Source organism: Drosophila miranda, chromosome 2, assembly GCF_003369915.1.
Source record: "Drosophila miranda strain MSH22 chromosome 2, D.miranda_PacBio2.1, whole genome shotgun sequence".
NCBI lineage: Eukaryota > Metazoa > Arthropoda > Insecta > Diptera > Drosophilidae > Drosophila > Drosophila miranda.
In genome coordinates, this window is record NC_046675.1 from 23,409,636 (window position 1) to 23,430,003 (window position 20,368).

Sequence of the window (20,368 nt, forward strand, 5' to 3'; positions counted from 1 at the left end):
GGAAAAGTATTATTTGTTTTTCTAAGTCGCAATCCCCGATTTTTTAAGCAATTGAATGATTCGGTTTCTTCCATCAATTGAATTTTGTTGCCAATCTGATTGGAAACTCAATCATAATGCACAATATAATAATTTAAATGGAGTTTCCGCAGCAATCTGACAGCTACACCGAAGTAAACACAAATCAATGGCATCCAATAAATTCTCAAACGAAAATTGGGGAAAGCGCACCCCCAGGAAAATGTGCTTCTGCTGGCAATCAGCTACGACGTTGCTAACTAAATTTATTGAGTCGCCAGCGGATATTGCACATTGATTTCATTTTAATAACATAAATATTCTCTGGCCCTCGCTTTTGATTTGTTTGTTGTTTTTTTCCCTTGGATTTTCGCTTCGCCTCGCTCCGACCTTTGCACTGCCAATAATAAATTTCAAATTTCACATTTCACTTCCGCTGCACAACGGAAGTTGATTTCTGGGTCTTGCGCTGCCACCAGCCTCCCTAGGGCTCATTTTCCTTATGCCTATTTTCCGCTGGAAATGAAAAAAAAAACCGGCACAAAAAATAAAAACATTAAGTGAGGCGTGAAAAATGTTTGGCAATTCTGTTTCTGCCTCTCTTTTTATTCTGAGTTCTTTGGGAGGAACCAACCCACCACAGAGTGCATGTAAATTAAACGACAGCAGCTTTATAATTAGAAAAGTTTGGGCGCTTCTTCGGAACGAAATGAGATTGCTCGTTGATTAGCCCAAAATATGTTATATAGATAGATGGAAAGTTGGGCAGCCATGTTCTTGTTAGCTATATAAAATTTGTTCATACTTAAAGCGGGCTGTTTCGGGAGGTTTCCCCACGTAATTGTTTAGACATCTGCCAACAGCTTCATCTATCATCCGACCACTCAACGCCTTCGCCTGGCAGGCGGTGGAAACTTAATAAATTTAATAACCGCAAAATATGCCGTGGGCGAAATGAGCGGGTAGACGGGGTGCCAAAAACGCCAGACAACCATCAAATCGTTGGCCTATTTATAGGCCCCCCCCCCACATCTCTACAACATCTTCTACATTTCCTACATCTTCAGCAAGGAGCTCTCCTTTCGTTCCGTTTCCCCCCCAATATATTCCATGCGTCATCGAGACGACGCCCACACATAAGTAGGTGCGTATTGTTGGGATGCCAGGAGCAAGACGAGGCGGCTGATTTGATTTGATCTGATATGATTGAGGGGCGCCCCGCCCGCGCGTGGCTCAAGAGGCACCCCGGCACCAGCGCCCACATACACACAAAAACAAAAGTGAGTCACCTTCTGGGACAATGAGGACTTGTGTTTTTACTTTTTTGGAGGCCATAAACCAGAAGGAAGGAAGTCAAACTGTGTGAAATACTCTGACTCGGGGAATGATAGGCTGGTTCACCAGATTGGAGGAGAGATAATCCTTATATGTAGGTGGGGTTGAGTGAAGGTGTTTCTTTTACTTTAGGAAGAAAAAACTTGGGAGTACTGTTATTGCAGAGAAAAGTTGATTTCAATATTTGATTGTTAGGAATCGATAGCAAAAAATTAAAATTAAAACGAATCAAAAGGAGAAGGTGATTGGATGACAGAAGACTAATAAAATTTTGATATAATGTTTAGTTTTGAAGAAGCAATCAGAAATAGCTGTGCAAAATAATTTGATGCACCATCAAAGCCGAATCGATTAACTATCGAAGCCAGGAGCCATAAAAACTCCGAAATGAAAAGAACTCCAAAGACAAAAGAGAGGCAAAAAATAATGGTGTAAATAAATTGGAGAATTGTTTGTTTTCTGGTAAGAACCAGAAGTGTCTATAAATAAAGAGCCCTTTAAAATTTAGGATCCACAAAAAAAGACCAAAGAACTGTAACTCAAAGTACCATTCCGGCAAAACAAAAATTCGAAAACCTTGAGAGCAAATGAAATCGCTATCCCTACGAATAAATCTACATAGCCCACATAAATCTGAAAGTATGTAACTTTGTTTTCCAAACACCCTTTAACAGAGTCTTAACGCCAGAACTTTGATTAGATTCCCGGGGAAAGAAAAGTGAATTTAATTTGGAAACAATACATTTGGGAGCGCATAAAGGGCATTTCGAATGGGTTGCCCGTTTGCTGCTTTACCCAAAGCTCGTTGCTCATACGCCCCGTGGCCCGGTTGATTGATACGTACTCGGAAAACGTACGTAAACAAGTTTTTGAGGTTGAGGTGTGGGCATTCCCCGGCCCGGGGGCGTCATTGTCGAGACACACAACCTGGCAATTGAAAACTTTCCACTTTTTTTGTTCCTTCCGTTTTGGCAACACTCCAAAAAGAGTGTAAGGGTCTCTGCGAGACTTGGCCTTGGAATCAAAGTCAGACAATTGCAGGGCCTTTATTGTGTTTCAGTATATTGTAATACTTTTATCTGCCCCCGGACTCGGTTACAGTCCCATCCTCCTCCGCATCCGCATCCTCCATTCCGCATCCCACTCCCCACTCGGTGTTGTTACAGGAATGTTTATGCTGACAGGCTCACGCAGGCTGTTCCCAGTCGGAGTTCGACAGTCGGGTCCAGGTCCGAGTTACAAAACCACTCCCAGACCCAAACCCAGACCCATTCCGCATCCGATTCCCCCTCCCATTCACAACCATTTCATGGCCTGTCTGCCTTGGCTTCCTATCCTTCTTTACTATAGTAGCTTTTGTTTTATGCCTCACTTCCACCTTGTCCTCTTCTCTCTCTCCCTTTTTTTCTCTTTCTGCTCTGGCTATTGTTTTTTTATGCTACGTGCTAGTACAATTTTATTGTTTTATTTATTGTATTTAGAGCAACTTTCCCCAGTTGTTCCGCAGAGGGCATTTGTCTTTGGCATAAAGTGCATTAAACGCTTAGCGAAGAGACAATCAATTAAAAGTTTTAACCATTTTAATTGCGGGCTTCATGTTTGCACTCAAGTGTGTTTCAAATAAAGTCTTTGAGCTGGTTCAAAGAATAATTTCCTACCCAAAAAAAAAAGGTAAGCATTGGATGGTCTTTTTGCATACAAATCAGAAAGCTGTCAAAGGAGCAGCAAAAGCGGTAGGTCCTAGATCCCAGATCCTTCTTGTGTATGCACATGGCCAACTATTTTGGGGAGGGGCTGACATGTGCAGACAGGAGCAGCCAGGACGACTATCCAGGAGAGACAGGAATGCGGAATCCTGGTGGCATGCAAATGTGTGTTCGCTGTGTGCTCTGCCAGATAGACAGACGGAAATGAAATGTGTGACATTTGATGCCACCGAACTGTAGCTTTTGGGCGGATATTGATTTTGTTGTGTGTACATTTTTCACACACGATGGGTGGCAGGGAAATGGAAATGGGCAACATTTACCTTCGTGTTGGCACACAGAAAACTTCTCCTGAAGCAGGCTCCATGTGGCACGAATCGTGTGTCAAATCATTGCTCCAAATGTTTGATATTACATATTATTCTATGTAGTATGATATGTATAGCAGAAAAAGGTGCTATGCCATGTCTTACCTCTTATATACTCTCCCATCACTCAAATAATCCCTTAAAACTACCTTAAACAAAGCAATTTGCGCCATAATCCCTCAACATTAATACAAATTATGATGGGAATAAACCAGAGCAGAGCGTTTAATCAAAATGCTTAAGTGAATCTGTGGAGATGACGAAGTGAATCCGCTGAAACGACAACGAAGACAAAGTAAGCACCAGCGCGCGATGACACGGGTCTCGCTTCGACTCCTTCCTGGAAATGCGCTACATTTTAGGTCATTTGCATTTTAAGCACACCTCTCCTTCATCATCTCTTTCTTCTTAGCCCTCTCTCTGCCCATCGCTTCGTCTCTGTGCGTAGTATTTCAAACAAGCTAATTTTTTTACGATTATATGCGCTTAATAAACGCTAACGCCAGTGGAGTCGCAATGAGGGATATCACGGACAGCAGGACAGCGAAAAGCTACGGAGCCTCAGGAAGCCCTGGGAGCATCTCAGAGCCACCAAGCATTCCGGAAAGCACGAGCACGTGCTGTGCCCACTGCTTAGTCGGGGGCATTATCTAAACCAGCGCAGCGGAAGCAATGGCAACGCCATCATCAGCAGCAGCAACAGCGCCGGAAGTTGGCTTCCCTACACACAGACACACAGACACATAGACACATGAAGAGGGCTATAGGGTCTCATACGGAGCTAAGGATAGTGGCAACTCCTGCTGACTTGGTTACTCGCTTTAGTGTGCACTTGTGTGCGTGAATACACTGGTTAACAAGGTGCTCTGGTTGCCAAGTGGAATGAGATACATTTATATTTACATATTTACAATATAATAGAGTCCTTTGTATTCGGGAAGGATTGATTTTCCAACAGCCTATTGAAAGTAGACAAATTTGTATATTGATTAAAGTCTGTAGTTTCTAGTCTGTTACAAAACTATTTATAAATCTAGTTGTGCTTTACAGTGTAATGGTTATAGGCCAGTGTTTGCTTAAGTAAACAGGTTCCAGAGCCTTGGCAACTCCTCCCCACGGTCAACTATATAGTTCCCCATGGCATACCCTCGCTACTTTGCCCACTAACACTAACACTAACTTACCCTACCACCCCACCATTGTAACGAGGCACTGAGGCTCCAGTCACAACACTTAAGCACTGCCAATGTGTTTGGATTTCGTTGATTTCAGCTTGCACATATAATAAGAGCCCCGCGAATATATATAGATATGGGGGCCCCCCTCCCTAACGCTAACAAAACGTTTTACTCCCTTTTTGCATACATTTGTCCTTGCCACCGAGAGAGGGTGTCTTAGCCGCGCGTGTCGCTGTAAGTGCGCGTTTTGAGTGTTCAGCAAATACGCGAGTGCTTGGCATGGCTTACCGCAATGGAGGTGTACCCCATGTACATCCACATCGACATCCACTTCCCGGACAGACAGAGCAGAGCAGAGCAGAGCATGGCAGAGCCACCAGCTGCTTGATTCGAGTATACACTCGGATTCATTTCCCTTCTTGGCTGTTTTGTTTAGCTTTCGGTTTAGCTTGACTCAGTCTGAGTTTGAGTCTGAGAGGAAGAGAGCGATCCAGAGAACTTAACACTCTCGAATCGACACTGTCCGAATCCGACTCCGTCTCAGCTTCGACTCAACTCCAAGTGCAATGGCAAATGGATTCGCATTTGGTTTACTTTTCCCCTTCCCCTTCCCGTTTCCGTTCCCGTTCCGCTTTCCCCCTTTCCCGTAAAAACTTTTCCAATATTTCAAGAGATTCCGCTTTTTATTTATTCCCCCTGCAGCCCTACAGCTCCTACGGATAGCGAGGGCTACTGCAGCTTTATATAATTGAGTGGAAGGAAGCAGCTTTAACCGCACGAGTTAACCGTGAAGAGGCGGCTAAGTATGGGAGAGAGAGTGGGGCATTAGGATTGTCCATGGTGCGGTTTTCTATGGGGGGGTGGCATGGATTTGGGCCAGAATCCTTTCCTTTTTGCTTCCTTTGCTTGCTTCCTGGCAGCCCAAAAACTAGGCTATGGGTCTTATTTATTTTAAATATTCTCTATTGTTCCTGATGCCTGGGAGAAGGGAGATTGCACAGGGAGCTACTCAGCGTTGGGGCTGAGACTGGATAGGGAATGTGGGGCAAAAACTTGAGCCCCGGATTGTAATGAAATTACCGGATGAATGCGATTTGTATATTCAAGTAGTATTTCGGTTTTCCCTTAGCTGATTAAGTTTTTCCTTTGACTTAGTTAGAGGGCTGATTAGTTTGTTTCCTGTACATAGACTAGTATACTCCCTTTTCTAATATAATATAATAAAGCACAGTAATAAGTAAAGTCCAAAGAAAATAGCCCTAGTCTTCTCTATTTCGATCAATCTTGGGACTTAGTAGCGTTTATCAAACTAAAGACTTTTCAGATTAGGACTAAAGAATCAGCAAAGAATACTCCCATCAGGCATTTGTCAGTCACGTGTTTAATTAGTTGAGTTATTTCTAGTAATCACACTCATTAATTTCCCATAAAATTAAACTAATAATGCATATAATTATTGCCATAATAAACCATCCATTAAACCCTCAACAACTATTAACAATTATAATGTAATGTATACCATTTGTCACTAATTGTTTTGGTAATTTGTTTATTGAAATTACATATCTCTGCGAATTCGATTCACGAGTCACGCCCCTGTCATATATGTATGTATGTCAGCCCCAACCACTCCCCCATAATAGTACGAGTGATAAAGATTATAGTACGTGTTGGCATAGCCATAAGGAAGGCACAACAGCACTTGCTTGCTGATCATAAAATTTGTTGAAGCCAAAGCAAACTACAGATGGACCACTGCTGGGACCCACAGACACGGAATTTTGCGAGACGGCAGCAGATGGGGATGGGGATGGGGATGTGGATGTGAAATCCAAATAAAAACCCCAATTCTCGGCATGAACACGCACAAGTCGGGGTCTGGGAGTCAGGAGGCAGAAATCAGCCACGTTGATGAGCCGGATTCATTTCAGTTGCGTGCCAAAGTCAACTAAAGGTGCGAATCGAGGGCGTGTTCTGTCTGTGTATGCATCTATGAATGTGTGTGCGTGTGCGTGTGGGCGTGGCTGGGGCTACAAAAGTGGGGAAGGGAAACTTACAGTTGACATGAAGGACATCATTAGCACGGACTCTGGCAGCTGTCATTTGGCTCGGAAATTACGCATATCCTTTGAGAAATTGTAGCAGAGAGCGGCATAATGAAGTCAAAGCTGAAGAACACTGACAAACTACGGCAAACATTTGAGAATTGTCCGCCACCGGAAAGGACAAACTTTCCGCCAACTAGGGCTAAGGTGTGAGTCCTCCTTTCGAATGCCTTCAGATTAGCCACGCTACGCCACGACCCATATCGGTTTGGCTCTCGAGCGGGCTTTGGGCTAATGTCATCAAATGACATGTCACTCTGTCTTAAGCCAAACCAGAAGGAAAGCCGATTGCCTGCACACACATCCTTTTTGGCATACCCCGATAAGGAGGGACGGAAGGGCGGAAGGATGGAAGTGGGTCCTGGGCTGAAACAAGCTTATGCAAAATTAAATCATTAAAATGCAAGACAGATGAAATTTTCTTAAACTGTTTTGCGCACGAGTTGATGCCAAGTCACACATACCAATGCAAACAAACCCCACAAGCCCAACACCCACGCACACACACACACACACAAACACAAACATCCCCAGTCCCACACAAACACAGATACTCGTACATGTTCTCCCTCAAAGGCGTCTCTCCACCACATGCTTGTGCCTAAGTAGATATTTCAACGGATTTTCACAGCAGCTGAGATAAAAAACAACATACAGAAAAAATATACAACAAAAATTTTAAACGTTTTAGCAATGCAAGAGGAAGCGGAAGAGGATGTAGGGCTGGCACTGGTTAATGGTGAGGGGCATGTTTAGACGCGGTGGACATGAAAGTCAGCGTCAAGAGGCAGACAACCACAGCCAGAGACAAGACGCAGAGACAGAGCAAAGCAGCATATACAAGATACAAGAATACAACATTCAGATGTACGACAGTGTCAAACATTAAAATTAAAGCAATCCAAAGACGAGACATGAATTTTTTGCGCCCTATACCCATAAGAGGGGATTGCGTAAAGGGGATACTATCCTAAGAGCGGATTTTAGCAAGGAATATCATCCATTAAATAGGTGGAAGATACGAATTTAAATTGAGCTTCATTTTAAATCAATAAAGAAGAGTATGAAGAAAAGAGGAAGTTTTTGTTGGGTAGGAAGATGGAAATAACACAGCAAACAAAATTCATGGAAACATGGAATAGGTAACCAAAAATATACTTAAAATTGAGATAAAACAAAATTCGACTGCTTTTAAATCAATTAATATTTAAGCCCATAAAAGCAGCTGCTAAAAATAATTTTCTTAAAGTAAACCAATTATAAATTAAACCTTTTAATTTATTTCTCTAGGAGCTCAGCATATATTTAATGACTTGTATTTGATCATTCATCAATCTTAAATGGTGCCCTGTGAATTATTTAAATATCAATTTCACTTGTGACTAATTTAGGGCCGAGTACCGTTCCATTAATATAGATATAACGTACAAAACTTCCCCTTGGCTTGCACTTTTCTGAAAGTTTACTTTTTGGCAGCCGCAGCAGTATGCCAAACCGTCTTTTGTTGTCTTTGGCCAGGATCTGAAGATGTGCTTAACGTAGAGCCCACGCCCACGCCAACGCCCACGCCCCCACGAAAAAGAAAAAAACAAGTGTACGTACGTGTTCCAATGGAAAGCCAAGAAGCCAGGAGCTGTCACACAACCCCCAACCAAAAGGCGCTTGAGAAATTAAATTCTAGTTACGCCTATAGAATTTAAAAAACGAGGGGGAACGTTGAGAGTTGCTGCTGCGACCGCAACTCCACATTTATACCCGATACTTAGTCAGTATGGCTTTCCTCCGGCAGACGCCGCTAATATTAAGCGACACGACAAAGAGTTCGTGCGAGAGAGACAGAAAATCAGTATGAACATGTCGTCGTAGCCACTGCAAATTGATTTGTTCCTTTTGGCTATAAAAATGATCTGATCAGAACCAGATTCAGCAATCTGATAGATATGGTCATTCTCTATGATTGCGCGTATTTAGTTTTCTCGAATCTTCAATATTGTGGATGCCACAGATTTTCGTCCTTTGTGGAGGTCCCTTCCGCCTCCGGTGGGGCGAAATTTTGAAATGTACGTGTAATAGTGACATATTACAGAAGTCTGGATACAAAATGTCGTTGCTCTAGCTCTTATAATCTTTGAGCCCTAGGCGCTTATAGGGACGGACATACAGACGGGGCTCAATCGACTCGGCTATTGATGCTGATCAAGAATATATATACTTTATGGGGTCGGAAACAATCCCCCTGGACGTTATACACATCCATTTTCACCACAAATCTAATATATGTATGTACGCCTATACTCATTTTAAGCATCATAATTTTTATTGAATAATTATTATTTTTGATTTTTATTGTATAATTATTATTATAATAATTATTCTTGATTTTTATTGAATAATTGTTATTTTTTATTTTTATTGAATAATTGTTATTATAATTGTTATTTTTGATTTTTATTAAAAAACTTTTATTTTTGATTTTTATTGAATAATTGTTATTCTTGATTTTTATTGAATAATTGTTATTATAATTTTTATTTTTGATTTTTATTGAATAATTCTTATTATAATTGTTATTCTTGATTTTTATTGAATAATTGTTATTCAATTGTTATTCTTGATTTTTATTGAATAATTCTTATTATAATTGTTATTCTTGATTTTTATTGAATAATTGTTATTCAATTGTTATTCTTGATTTTTATTGAATAATTGTTATTATAATTGTTATTCTTGATTTTTTTTGAATAATTGTTATTATAATTGTTATTTTTGATTTTTATTGAATAATTGTTATTCTTGATTTTTATTGAATAATTGTTATTATAATTTTTATTTTTGATTTTTATTGAATAATTCTTATTATAATTGTTATTCTTGATTTTTATTGAATAATTGTTATTCAATTGTTATTCTTGATTTTTATTGAATAATTGTTATTATAATTGTTATTCTTGATTTTTTTTGAATAATTGTTATTATAATTGTTATTTTTGATTTTTATTGAATAATTGTTATTTTTGATTTTTATTGAATAATTATTATTTTTGATTTTTATTGTTTTTGCCTAAAATAAAACTCAAACGAGGTGGAACGTTGTGAGTTGCTGCGGACACCGCAACTCTACAGTTATACCCGATACTAAGTCAGTATGGCTCTCCTCCGGCAGACGCCGCTAATCTTAAACGACACGACAAAGAGTGCGTGCGAGAGACAGAAAATCAGTCTGAGCGTGACGTCGGGCGCTGCGTAGCCACTGAAAATTGATTTCTTGCTTTTGGCTACAAAAATGATCCGATCTGATCCAGATTCAGCAATCTGATAGATGTGGTCGTTATCTATGATTCTGCGTTTTTAGTTTTCTCGAATCTGCAATATTGTGGATGCCACAGATTTTCGTCCTTTATGTGTGCGGAAGGGGGGGGGGGGGGGGGGGGGCGAAATTCTGAGATATACGTTTTATAGTGAGATCTAACAGAAGTGCGGAAACCAAATTTGGTTAATCTAGCCTCAATAGTCTCTGAGATTTTTGGATGCCCCAGATTTTCGTCCTTTGGGGGGGCGGAAGGGGGTGTGGCGAAATTTGGACACGAAACGGTCAAGGTCCGATATCACAGGAGTGTGGATCCCAAATTTGGTTGCTCTGGCTCTTATAGGTTCTGAGATCCTTGAACTCATATTTTGCAATTGGCAAAACCGACCATGAAACCTGTGTGTTAGAGAGAGACAGAGCGAGAACGAATAAAATTGTTTTCTTGATTCTGGCTATAATAATTATACGATCTGGTTGAGATTTTACACTCTAGAACATATAGTCATCCTCTACGATTCTGCGTTTTTGGTTTTATCGTATCTTTAAAAATGTAGATGCCACAGATTTTCGTCTTTTGTGGGGGCGGAAGTGGGCGGGGCGAAGTTTTGAAATATACTTGTAGCAGTGACATATCACAGAAGTCTGGATCCAAAACATCGTTGCTCTAGATCTTATAGTCTTTGAGGACTAGGCGCTGAAGGGGACGGACAGACGGACGGACAGACGGACGGACAGACGGACAGACGGACAGACAGACAGGTCTCAATCGACTCGGCTATTGATGCTGATCCAGAATATATATACTTTATGGGGTCGGAAACGATTCCTTCTGGACGTTACACACATCCACTTTTACCACAAATCGAATATACCCCAATACTCATTTTGAGTATCGGGTATAATAAAAATAGCAAACAATCGCCGGGGCGGGGCCTGGGATGCTGGGATCCTTGGATGCGGTTGTTGAACGTGTTCAAATTGCCGAAACGCGTCGAAATTATGTTGATGTTGGATGTACGTGCCCCGAGGGCCGCCAACAAATTGAATATGTATTTAAGCAATTGCCAAAGAATACCATAAAAAGGGGAAAAGGGAGAGAAAATCAGCTTAAAGATATATTTAGCATAGTATGGAGAGCATGTCATTCATTAATCTATCTACTGGCATCTATGTATATCGTTAGGAACGAACTTCAACTTTTGGCATCTCATTGTTCCTCCATTGTCAATGGCTCCAATTTCTTTTCTCGCCTTTCTTTTCATTAATTTTTGATGTTATGTATATATTTAGGGGGCCCCGACAAGGTACCCGTAAATTCCTTAACAATTCCTGTTCATCTTCTCTGTCACTTTTAATGAGTTTTTATGCAAGAATTTTTTTGTTGCTGCCTTTCTTTCTTGGCCCTCCTAAATTTGTTCGCAAAAAGTCGGCGAAATTGTCGCCGCTTCTGATAATCAGGCCAACCAGCCCCTACAAAAGGGTCTGGACCAGGGGAGGGGATTGTAGAGTGGGCGTGGCCATGACGCATTGTCAGCATGATTATAATTTCCATTAAGGCAATTTTGTATACCAGCATCAAGTCATATTGAACTAATTTGCATCTCAAGGCGAGAGAAACAGTAAAACCCCAAAAGTCAAGTTTTTTGGAGAGAAGAAGAGAGTTTCTCGGGTTTGGTTGGAATCCCCTCAAATCAGAGCCAAACCAGAAACCACAAAACAAACAGAAGAAGGCTTCAGACCAAGAGGCTGAAATTTGCATATGACTAAGTCAGACCCGACTTTTGTAAGTGAGTATCTGCACGAGATATGAGTGTGAGGATAAGTGCGCACAGTTGGTCCAGAAAAATACAAAAAAACTAGCAACAATAGCACTCTGGTTCCCTGCGGCGAATGATTGTATGATTTTTGTATATTTTTGTGGTTTTTAAATTAACAAAAAATAGAGACAAAATCAGAGAAAGCTGAAAAATCAAATCGAGAGCAATCGAAATATTAAAATTCAAGGACTATTTGCTAGTGCACAATGCTATATATTGGGCTGTTGTACAATATAAAAGATAGTCTTCTGCAGTCTTCTTTGGACCTAACATTCTCTCTTAAGCTTCATGCTTAAGCCTTTCAACCTTTTTCTCATATCTTAAAGCAAGCTCTTAGCTCAAATTGAAATCAAAGATGGTGAAACTTTTGTCCAACAAAGATGAGCAACTTTTGGTGGCATGTGAATTGAAAACAAATGCTACAACACCTCCAAAAAAGGAGGTTAAGAAAGACAAGCCCTCAAAAAGAGGTTATACGAGGGGGAGAGAGAGAGAGAAGACTACAAAAAGGAGGTTAAGAGTAGGAGATGGATGGTGAGCTAGACAAAAGGCAAGACAGTAGTAACCTCAGCCAGATGACACTCAAGACATCACATCACTCATACGCCATGTAAGCAGCACACTTCAGCTGGGACTAGGACACCGCTGGAAACTGGGACTTCAGTGGGGTGGGGACACTGGGACATCGGATGTGGTTTGGAAATTGTCCTGAAAGCGTGTATGTAAATAATTTAGCTGTCCAAAAACTTTTGTGGCGCCAACAACAACCGCACAAAGGAAAGAGAAAACTATGAAATATGCGTAGCATGTGCAGACAATTTGGTCATGACCTTTGACAAGGCATCAAGAAACGAAGCAGTTGCGAGAGGAACGGAACCCAAGGTGGGGATAACTTTTGTCAGGAAGCAAGTTTTCAATTGCCAAAAAAGGGACAAGGGACACGTGAAAAACGAGATGTTGATGAGGCCACCAAAGTGTGGCAAACAAAAGCGATATAGAAAAAAGCAAGCAAAAAAAAGAGCGAGTGATAAACGAGACACCAATAGAATCGGAAAGTGGATTGTCACCAATCAGTTAGCAACGGGGAAGGGAATCGGAGACTGCCTCCACTTAACATGGCTAATCATTCTGAGCTGCTGGCCAAACTTTTCCATCATACAAAAGTAGCAGAGTGCTGGAGAAAGTGGCAGAAACCAGCAGAGGGTTTTGTCAGGGAGAAAGATAGAGAGGGGATAGTGATGACGCTGCTTTTATTGCTGTTAGTTGCTGTGGCAGCATTTTAATTAAAATTAATGCGCCATAAGCTTTAAATTAATTCTGCCTCTTCCTGTCACCCGCTAGCCGCTCGGCTGGTGAGAGGAGGCTCTATGCCCAAGCAACCATAAACGAAGCATTATTGCATGCGTGTGTTGTATCTGTGTGAAGCTATAACTACTAGATACACGCACCCACACACTGATGGAGGGAGGGGCCGAGAGAGCCTGTGTTAAGCCGGCTTTTGTTCGGCTCCTCCTACTGCTTCTTCTGTTGTGCTCACACTCGCATCGCATAAATAAGAGCTCAGGGCACGGGCTGGATCCACTTCCGCTTCCGGTTGTCAGCCATGTCGCCCACCATGCCGCCGCACTCCCGCATCACCGCACCACGATTTGCCATGCAAATCGCCCAAGTAAACTCAACATTAAAATTGTCAAGGCGACCATTCATTTTATTTTATTGCAGTTTATAAGCAGCAAAATATGTAGATGAGTATTAATTGTGAGGGTTCTCTTCCTAACCCCCTAACCTAAACCATGGCTGATGGGGTTGCTATTTGGGGTTTATTTCGGGTGGATAGGGTGAGGGTTGCCACAACATAGTTGCGAAATGAATTGGTTGGGATTTAAGGAAAGGATGGAAAATTAGGTAAATATTTTAGTGAATTTAATTGGGGTTTTAAAGGAAAGAAGGGAACAGCTACATATATACTCGTATTTACATAATGAATGTGGGTAGGGACTTAAAAAGATTCTTCCAATAAAGAAATTGTATCTTATGGGATAACATTTATATACAACTTGTAGGATTATTGCAACTTCTGCCCAATTAAAATACAGTGTTATATAATTGCTTCCTCTATTTTTTTTAAGTTCTATTTTAGTTTGTCTACCATTGTCCATATAAAAACATTTATTTGCAGTTTATGTCCTTTTAAATACTTTAAAGCTACATATTTCCATAGTTCTCCCTCAACTAGAATGTACGTTATTCAATTGCTATAGTTTACATGAAACAATTTATGGAATTTGTGTGGAAAAATCCCTGTAGAAATATGCGCATGGCTGGTGTCCTGTAATTACAAATGTTCATAAACAGTTGTGGCCATAAATCTAATAAACTTGAAAGCATTCGCGAAACAGTAGTACTGATAATGGAAATGGGCACAAAAAGTGCCACAACAGGAGGCAGATATCTCTTTCTCTATTTATGAGAAAATTATGTAGAGTGCAGATGAAATATTTCCTCCAACAACAGGCGGACGTGCACCATGGCAGACTGAAATAAATTTAATTGAAAGTGCACATGGCAAATGGAAAATTGCATCAGAAAAGGAGCTGCAGGTCTAAGCAGACCAATTGAGTGGCAGCCTCACCTGACAGGTCAATGATGCCAATGAGGATCCCAGGCAGGTTGCATAAGAAATTTACTAAATGAATCAATTTTGAAGTGGCAGGATGTGCCGTTGCACACCAGCGCGCATGAGTGAGGCCTTCATATGTGGCCAAAAAGTTTGCCATCTCAGCTGCAACTAATTGGAAATTAAGAGTCAAAGTGTATCATAAGAGCATGTTGGGAAGCTGCCAAAAAAAAACCAAGGAGTACGAGTATTGGGGGTAAAAACTTGGCTGGCAAAACCAATTTAAGAGCCGAAAATCTTCGCTTTGGCATCAAATTTATTGCAACTGCAGCTGAAGGCTTGACAGGTTGTGGCATGGCTTTGTCGGGGATCCTTCACAGCTCGGGTTTATCCTGTTCATTTAATTTGGTGTGATGCAAGCTTTATTGATCTGAATCACCTTACTGCTTTTATAAAAATAGGAACGTTTCAGAAACACCGAATCAAAGCATTCTCCTAGAGACATACAATTCATATTCAGTACGTTAGTTTGTAGTTTCACACAGTACTCAACACATGGGTATTGAAAAATATTAGAATATATTTTAAAATACATTTCTCTCCTGTGAAGTAGAGTAAACGAACAGGAAACACTATAGAGCCATGGCGGAAATTTTGAGAGTGTCCAGAAGGAGCGATGAGAGTAGCCCTCTCTCCATGACATATTCAGAAGCTGATGATGAAACATATATAACTATAACAGCTGATGAGTTTCTGTCGCCCTCTCTTAATTCAGAGGCCAATTTAGTAAACTCCTTGGACGAATCAAAAACCCTCGTTGCCGGGGAAAACCACACCCAAGAGTGCCACAATGCAGATGGATTTTTTTATACTGGTAAGAGCGCCCTCTCTCCATGACATATTCAGAAGCTGATGATGCAACATATATAACTATAACAGCTGATGAGGTTCTGTCGCCCTCTCTTAATTCAGAGGCCAATACCTTAGTAAACTCCTTGGACGAATCAAAAACCCTCGTTGCCGGGGAAAACCACACCCAAGAGTGCCACAATGCAGATGGATTTTTTTATACTGGTAAGAGTGGTAAACGCAAATTCTCACCAAATTCAATCGTTTTGGCCTGGAAGAAGCATACCAACGAGTTCATAAAGAAGGAGAAGAAACATAAGAACCGCAAGAATCGACGTCCAGAAGGGACTCCCAAAGTGGACTTAACGGACCCGTCGGAATTTATAGTGGCCAGAAAGTATCGCCTAATCGAGTTTATCGGGAATGGCTCTTTTGGAGAGCTCTACCAAGCTGTAGATATCAAGAAGGGCGAGGAGGTGGCTGTGAAAGTGGAATGCATCACTGCCGCACACTCGATGCTGGAGCGCGAGGCGAAGGTATACAAACTTCTCGCTGGGGCTGAAGGAATCCCCAAAATACGATATTATGGACCTGAGAGAGATGTTAATGTTCTGGTGCTGGATCTGTTGGGACCCTCCTTGGAGGATCTGTTGAACTTTTGTACGCGCACCTTCAGCTTGAAGACCACCGTAATGCTGGCCTTACAGATGCTGGCCCGCCTGGAGTGTGTCCACCAGAATGGTTACATCCATCGCGACATCAAGCCAGATAACTTCCTGATGGGCTTGGACGGGCAGCGCTGCCAGGTCTACCTTATTGACTTTGGCCTGGCCAAGAAGTTTTACGATCCCCACAGCGGGAAGCACATCGAGTACTGCCAGAAGCGGGAGCTGGTGGGCACACCACGTTACTCCTCCGCCCGGTCGCATTTCGCCGAGCAAGGGCGCCGCGACGACTTGGAGTCCTTGGGCTACATGCTCATCTATTTTCGGCGGGGTAGGCTCCCCTGGCAGGGCATTCGGGCCGTCAACAAGGCACAGAAGTTCGAGCAGATTGGCGAGATGAAGGCCTCCATCACGATGGAAAGCCTGTGCAACGATATGCCCGGCGAGTTCATGTTGTACCTCCGCTACTGTCGTGGCCTGCACTTCGTCGAGATGCCCGACTACGTGTATCTGCTCAGGATGTTTCAGAATATTCTATTCCGCAAGAGGTTGCTCAACGACTTTCTCTTCGACTGGGTGGACCTAAAGCACCTGGCCATCTATCAACGTGACTGCGTTGTTCAACGGGGGAACGTCAACTGTTGCTCTTGCAGTTACCACAAGTACCAGCGTCGCTTGGATCACCAGAGGCACCGCTATAGGGTACACCATCCGACGTGCCCTTTATAATATGATCTCATTTTCCGCTGTTTTTATTCAGAATTAACTACTAAAAGAAAGTATATATACTCGTACATATATTTCGCAAAACCCAACCATCCACCCATTCTAGGGGTTTCTTTTGTTCATCAAATCAATGGTTCGCATAATTGGCAATCGATGCCAGGACACACAAAGGAGTAACTTCTCCGGGGCGTCAAACAATGGGGAAAGCTTTGACTGGGAATGTGTGTGGAGAGTATGTGGATACTCTGGATTCTAAATGGATATGATTTTTGTATTGAAAACGAGAACAGTTTCGTCTTAGGGTGTTGGGTTCGTTGCGGCCATTATCTGAAAGGGGATTGCTAGTACATTGGATAGTAATGCTGATCACATCCTATTCAGCTATGAAGGAATTTTCCTACTCTAACAAAATGAGATTCGAGAACATACGCCGTCTTCAGACACGACTATAAGAAAGTTTCCTGGTAAACTATGCTTACACCCACACACAAATACTCGGACAGGCAGCTCACATGAGCAAGAAAGGATGTTAATAAAAGGGTTAATTATAAGGCAAGCCAGGACACGTTACGAGCGCCTCACATGAGTCGAGGATAAGAGAGATTCCCCCTGAGTTGCTTGAAAGGAAATAAGGTCAGCCCCAGCCCCAGAGTCACAGGCAAAGTAGTTTGCTTAGTCGCGCTGCAATAATGTGGACACACACACACACACACATGTCTGTACACCCACACAGCCGTAGAGTTAACTATTTGTTGGCCCAAAGGCGATTCTTGCCCAAAGGCACTGCTTCGGTTCTGGCTTTGCGATGATGATGATGATGATGATGATGATGATGATGATGATGCTGATGTGGGGGGAGGAGCCGTAGCTGCGGGAGTATGGTGTGCATAAATCTATAAATAACTCGGTTTCCCTTAGTTGGGCAGACCTAGACGCTGACACGCCCATTCGACAGCCCATGTCCCTCTGACTAAGCAGCGACTTGGGAGTCACACACGCGCAAACACATACACACACACACATGGTTCCGTTTGGGGCTATTCTCTGGGCAACTTTCCCCAAGAACTTGAATGCATGCCTAATGGTACGCCCATCCTCAAGCGCGCACACACACACACAAACATACTCCATCTCTCACACACTCTCATAGGCTCTCTTATATACATAGGCGTCCATACACGCACACGATGCGCTGAAGCGTTAAAATATTTGCAGGCTTTTGCTTGTATTCATACTCTTTGAAGATGAGGGTACCATTGCAGAGAAGGACTTGTTCTTTTTACTACAAAATATATATATTTTTTATCAAGCTGAGTAGCTAAAGCCGTTTCTGTCTGATTGTCCGATACCGATGACCAAGGGCGCACTTTAAATTACTGGAGAATCATCGTCATTTGTCTTCATAAACTGACTGTCATAAAACCTACACATCTACGATGTATTTTTAAGAGTATCTAAAGCTTCGACGAAAAAATCGATGTGCTTTTTTCCTCTGTTCTCTTTTTGGTTTCCCGCATTTCAAATTAAGTTTTGGTTTTTTTTTTCGCCACTGGCGCAAAATTGCTACAAATCTGTTTTTTATTTATAAGTTGCCACTGACCGAATGAGCGGACACATTATGGATAGCCCTCGGTCCTCGGGAATGGGAATGGGGTCCCCACTGATGGCTCCTCGATGAACTTCGGTGACATTCAAATTGGGCAGTTACCGAAAATTGTGCAATTTGAGGGTCGACGACGAGTGGCGATGCTATGGCCAAAGAATGTCTCTGTTAATGGCTCCAATGGGATTATTACATATTAATCGAGGGTCGAATTTTAAGCAGTCTCAGAAGATTTTCTGTTTAAGTTTAGTCTTCTTTTCCGGATTAAATTTGGTTCAAGAGAAGACACTACAAGAGTTTTTAGATTTAGTTTTAGATTGATGCCTAACATTACAGAAAGTGGAGTGGAAAGGTCGGACCCCTTGAGCAGGAGCCTATGAATCCATTCTGGGAGTCCCATCACTATATCGGGGCTCTCAGGCAAGTGTAAGACATAATAAGGGAACAATCGCGTTGCCAAGCCTCCGGTTCTGGATAGAGCTGTAGCTATCAATTCCTACTATGATTATTTCACAGCTTTCGGTGCCATCCAATTTAAGAAGGCACTGAGAGGTTTTCTAGACCCAGTTTCAGGTCGGCGTGGGCAATGTAGCCGTCGGCATCCTGGTCAAATTCGTTGAATACCTTGAAAGCCACATCGGTCTCGGGGTGCTTAAACCAGGCAACAATCTTGTGGTATACCTCTTCCATGCCTATGTCCCCCTCCTTGACGCTGATGTCCATGCAGCTGTGCTGCGTGAAGTTTGGTTTGGGTTCCATAAGCACGCGCATTGAGTCGTGAGACGAGTCCTTGCCACCCACTACCCTACATTCTCTTTGATAATTTTAAAACAAAGTTGAATGAATGTTCGAGAGATCGTAAAACACCGTCTCCCAAAGGAAGTTGTAGCAGTTCTAGTGGTAGCTCGACAAGTGGAGTACAGAGCGATATTTATAATGCATCATACAAGAGACCTCTCGACCATAAGAACAGCAGAGCCGTGCGCCAGCTACCACGCCGCAGCCATCACCGACGACGAACTGGCCAACACCTGAGCCACTCAAGGCAAGTCTCCCGGTTCAAAGCTCAATCATTTGTAGGATAAGTCTTTGAAATTTCTCCAATCGATCCGACAGAGGTGTATGATCGCGGGGAACAGGAGACCAGATGGATACAGCCAGCTCTGGGTCCGGATGCGGATCCAGAACACTGCGATTCAGAAGAAGAACCTGAAGCAGATACAGAGGAAAACTCTGATCGGGAAGCGAAGGAAGTGAACTCCGATAGTGTTCATGAAGGGAAAAACCAATCGGGAACCAGAACCGTGAGCAAGTCTGGCCTGTTCTGCGGATCTGCCGTCGGTTAGCGCCGCCACTTAATTTTTCTAGCAATTGAATGTAATTTTAACTTGAAAATAGTTTTTCTATGAAATTTGAACGTGTTATTGTGCTTAAGTGTTTAACTGGAAATCGGATATTCACTCGAAGAAACAACTTTTGCAATTTAAATAAACAGGATTCTGTGGAGTTTGGTTGTAGAATTGTATTGCCACGGCAACCCCATTGATGTTTCATTAAATAAATTCACACATAATTTAAGGTGTTGTCTGCCCATTAAATTGTCCAAATAGAACGTTGGCCATCAATTTTAATTTAATCAACAACTAAAACATGGCACTGGAGCATGGGAGCATGGAAAATGTTTATGCCTCGTGGCCAAATACAGATTGGACCGTAACCCAATTAAAACCCAAATACATGAGATGAAAATGTATATTGTGTGGCCAGCATATAAGATTATTCCGAAATTATGCAAGCCAAAAATGTTTTATCGCTGTCCTTTTATTGCTGGCAATTAATTATACACTTCAATCGGCTGTTAATTATGGAAAGGACAGAACCCGCAATAAGGGAAATGACTCTTGTGTTGTTGCCGAAAAATGGGTGCCTTAATAGCTACAGACTAAATATAATTGGCTGTTCTTCTTTCTATTTGTTAGCGGAAAATAATTAATTTTAAGGGATTAAAGTTGAATAAATGAATAGCTGGAATGGGGGTCCAAACGGTTACAAAGGTGCTCTCAGATGTTCACAT

At 42.0% G+C, this 20,368-nt stretch overlaps 1 protein-coding gene across 4 annotated transcripts; it reads left to right on the top strand.

Annotated features, from left to right (window-relative positions):
* The first annotated feature begins 14,971 nt into the window (after positions 1–14,971).
* LOC108157853 (casein kinase I) lies at positions 14,972–16,775 on the top strand. 4 transcript variants are annotated; one of them, XM_033390096.1, is made up of 2 exons: positions 14,972–15,325; positions 15,391–16,775. In XM_033390096.1, the coding sequence occupies exons 1-2, from the start codon at positions 15,094–15,096 to the stop codon at positions 16,692–16,694; spliced, it is 1,536 nt and encodes a 511-aa protein (XP_033245987.1). In that variant the 5' UTR covers positions 14,972–15,093; the 3' UTR covers positions 16,695–16,775. The 4 variants fall into 4 exon arrangements, with proteins under 4 accessions (XP_033245987.1, XP_033245988.1, XP_033245990.1 ...); XM_033390097.1 differs by having other exon boundaries at positions 15,424–16,775; XM_033390099.1 differs by having other exon boundaries at positions 15,526–16,775.
* The last annotated feature ends 3,593 nt before the right edge of the window (positions 16,776–20,368 follow it).

What these genes read in the sequence shown, in the direction of transcription:
- LOC108157853 (XM_033390096.1), top strand. Translation starts at nt 15,094, where the DNA reads ATGGCGGAAATTTTGAGAGTGTCCAGAAGGAGCGATGAGAGTAGCCCT. An exon ending in AGATGGATTTTTTTATACTG is followed by an intron (nt 15,326 to 15,390) that starts GTAAGAGCGCCC and finishes TAACTATAACAG; the next exon opens with CTGATGAGGTTCTGTCGCCC.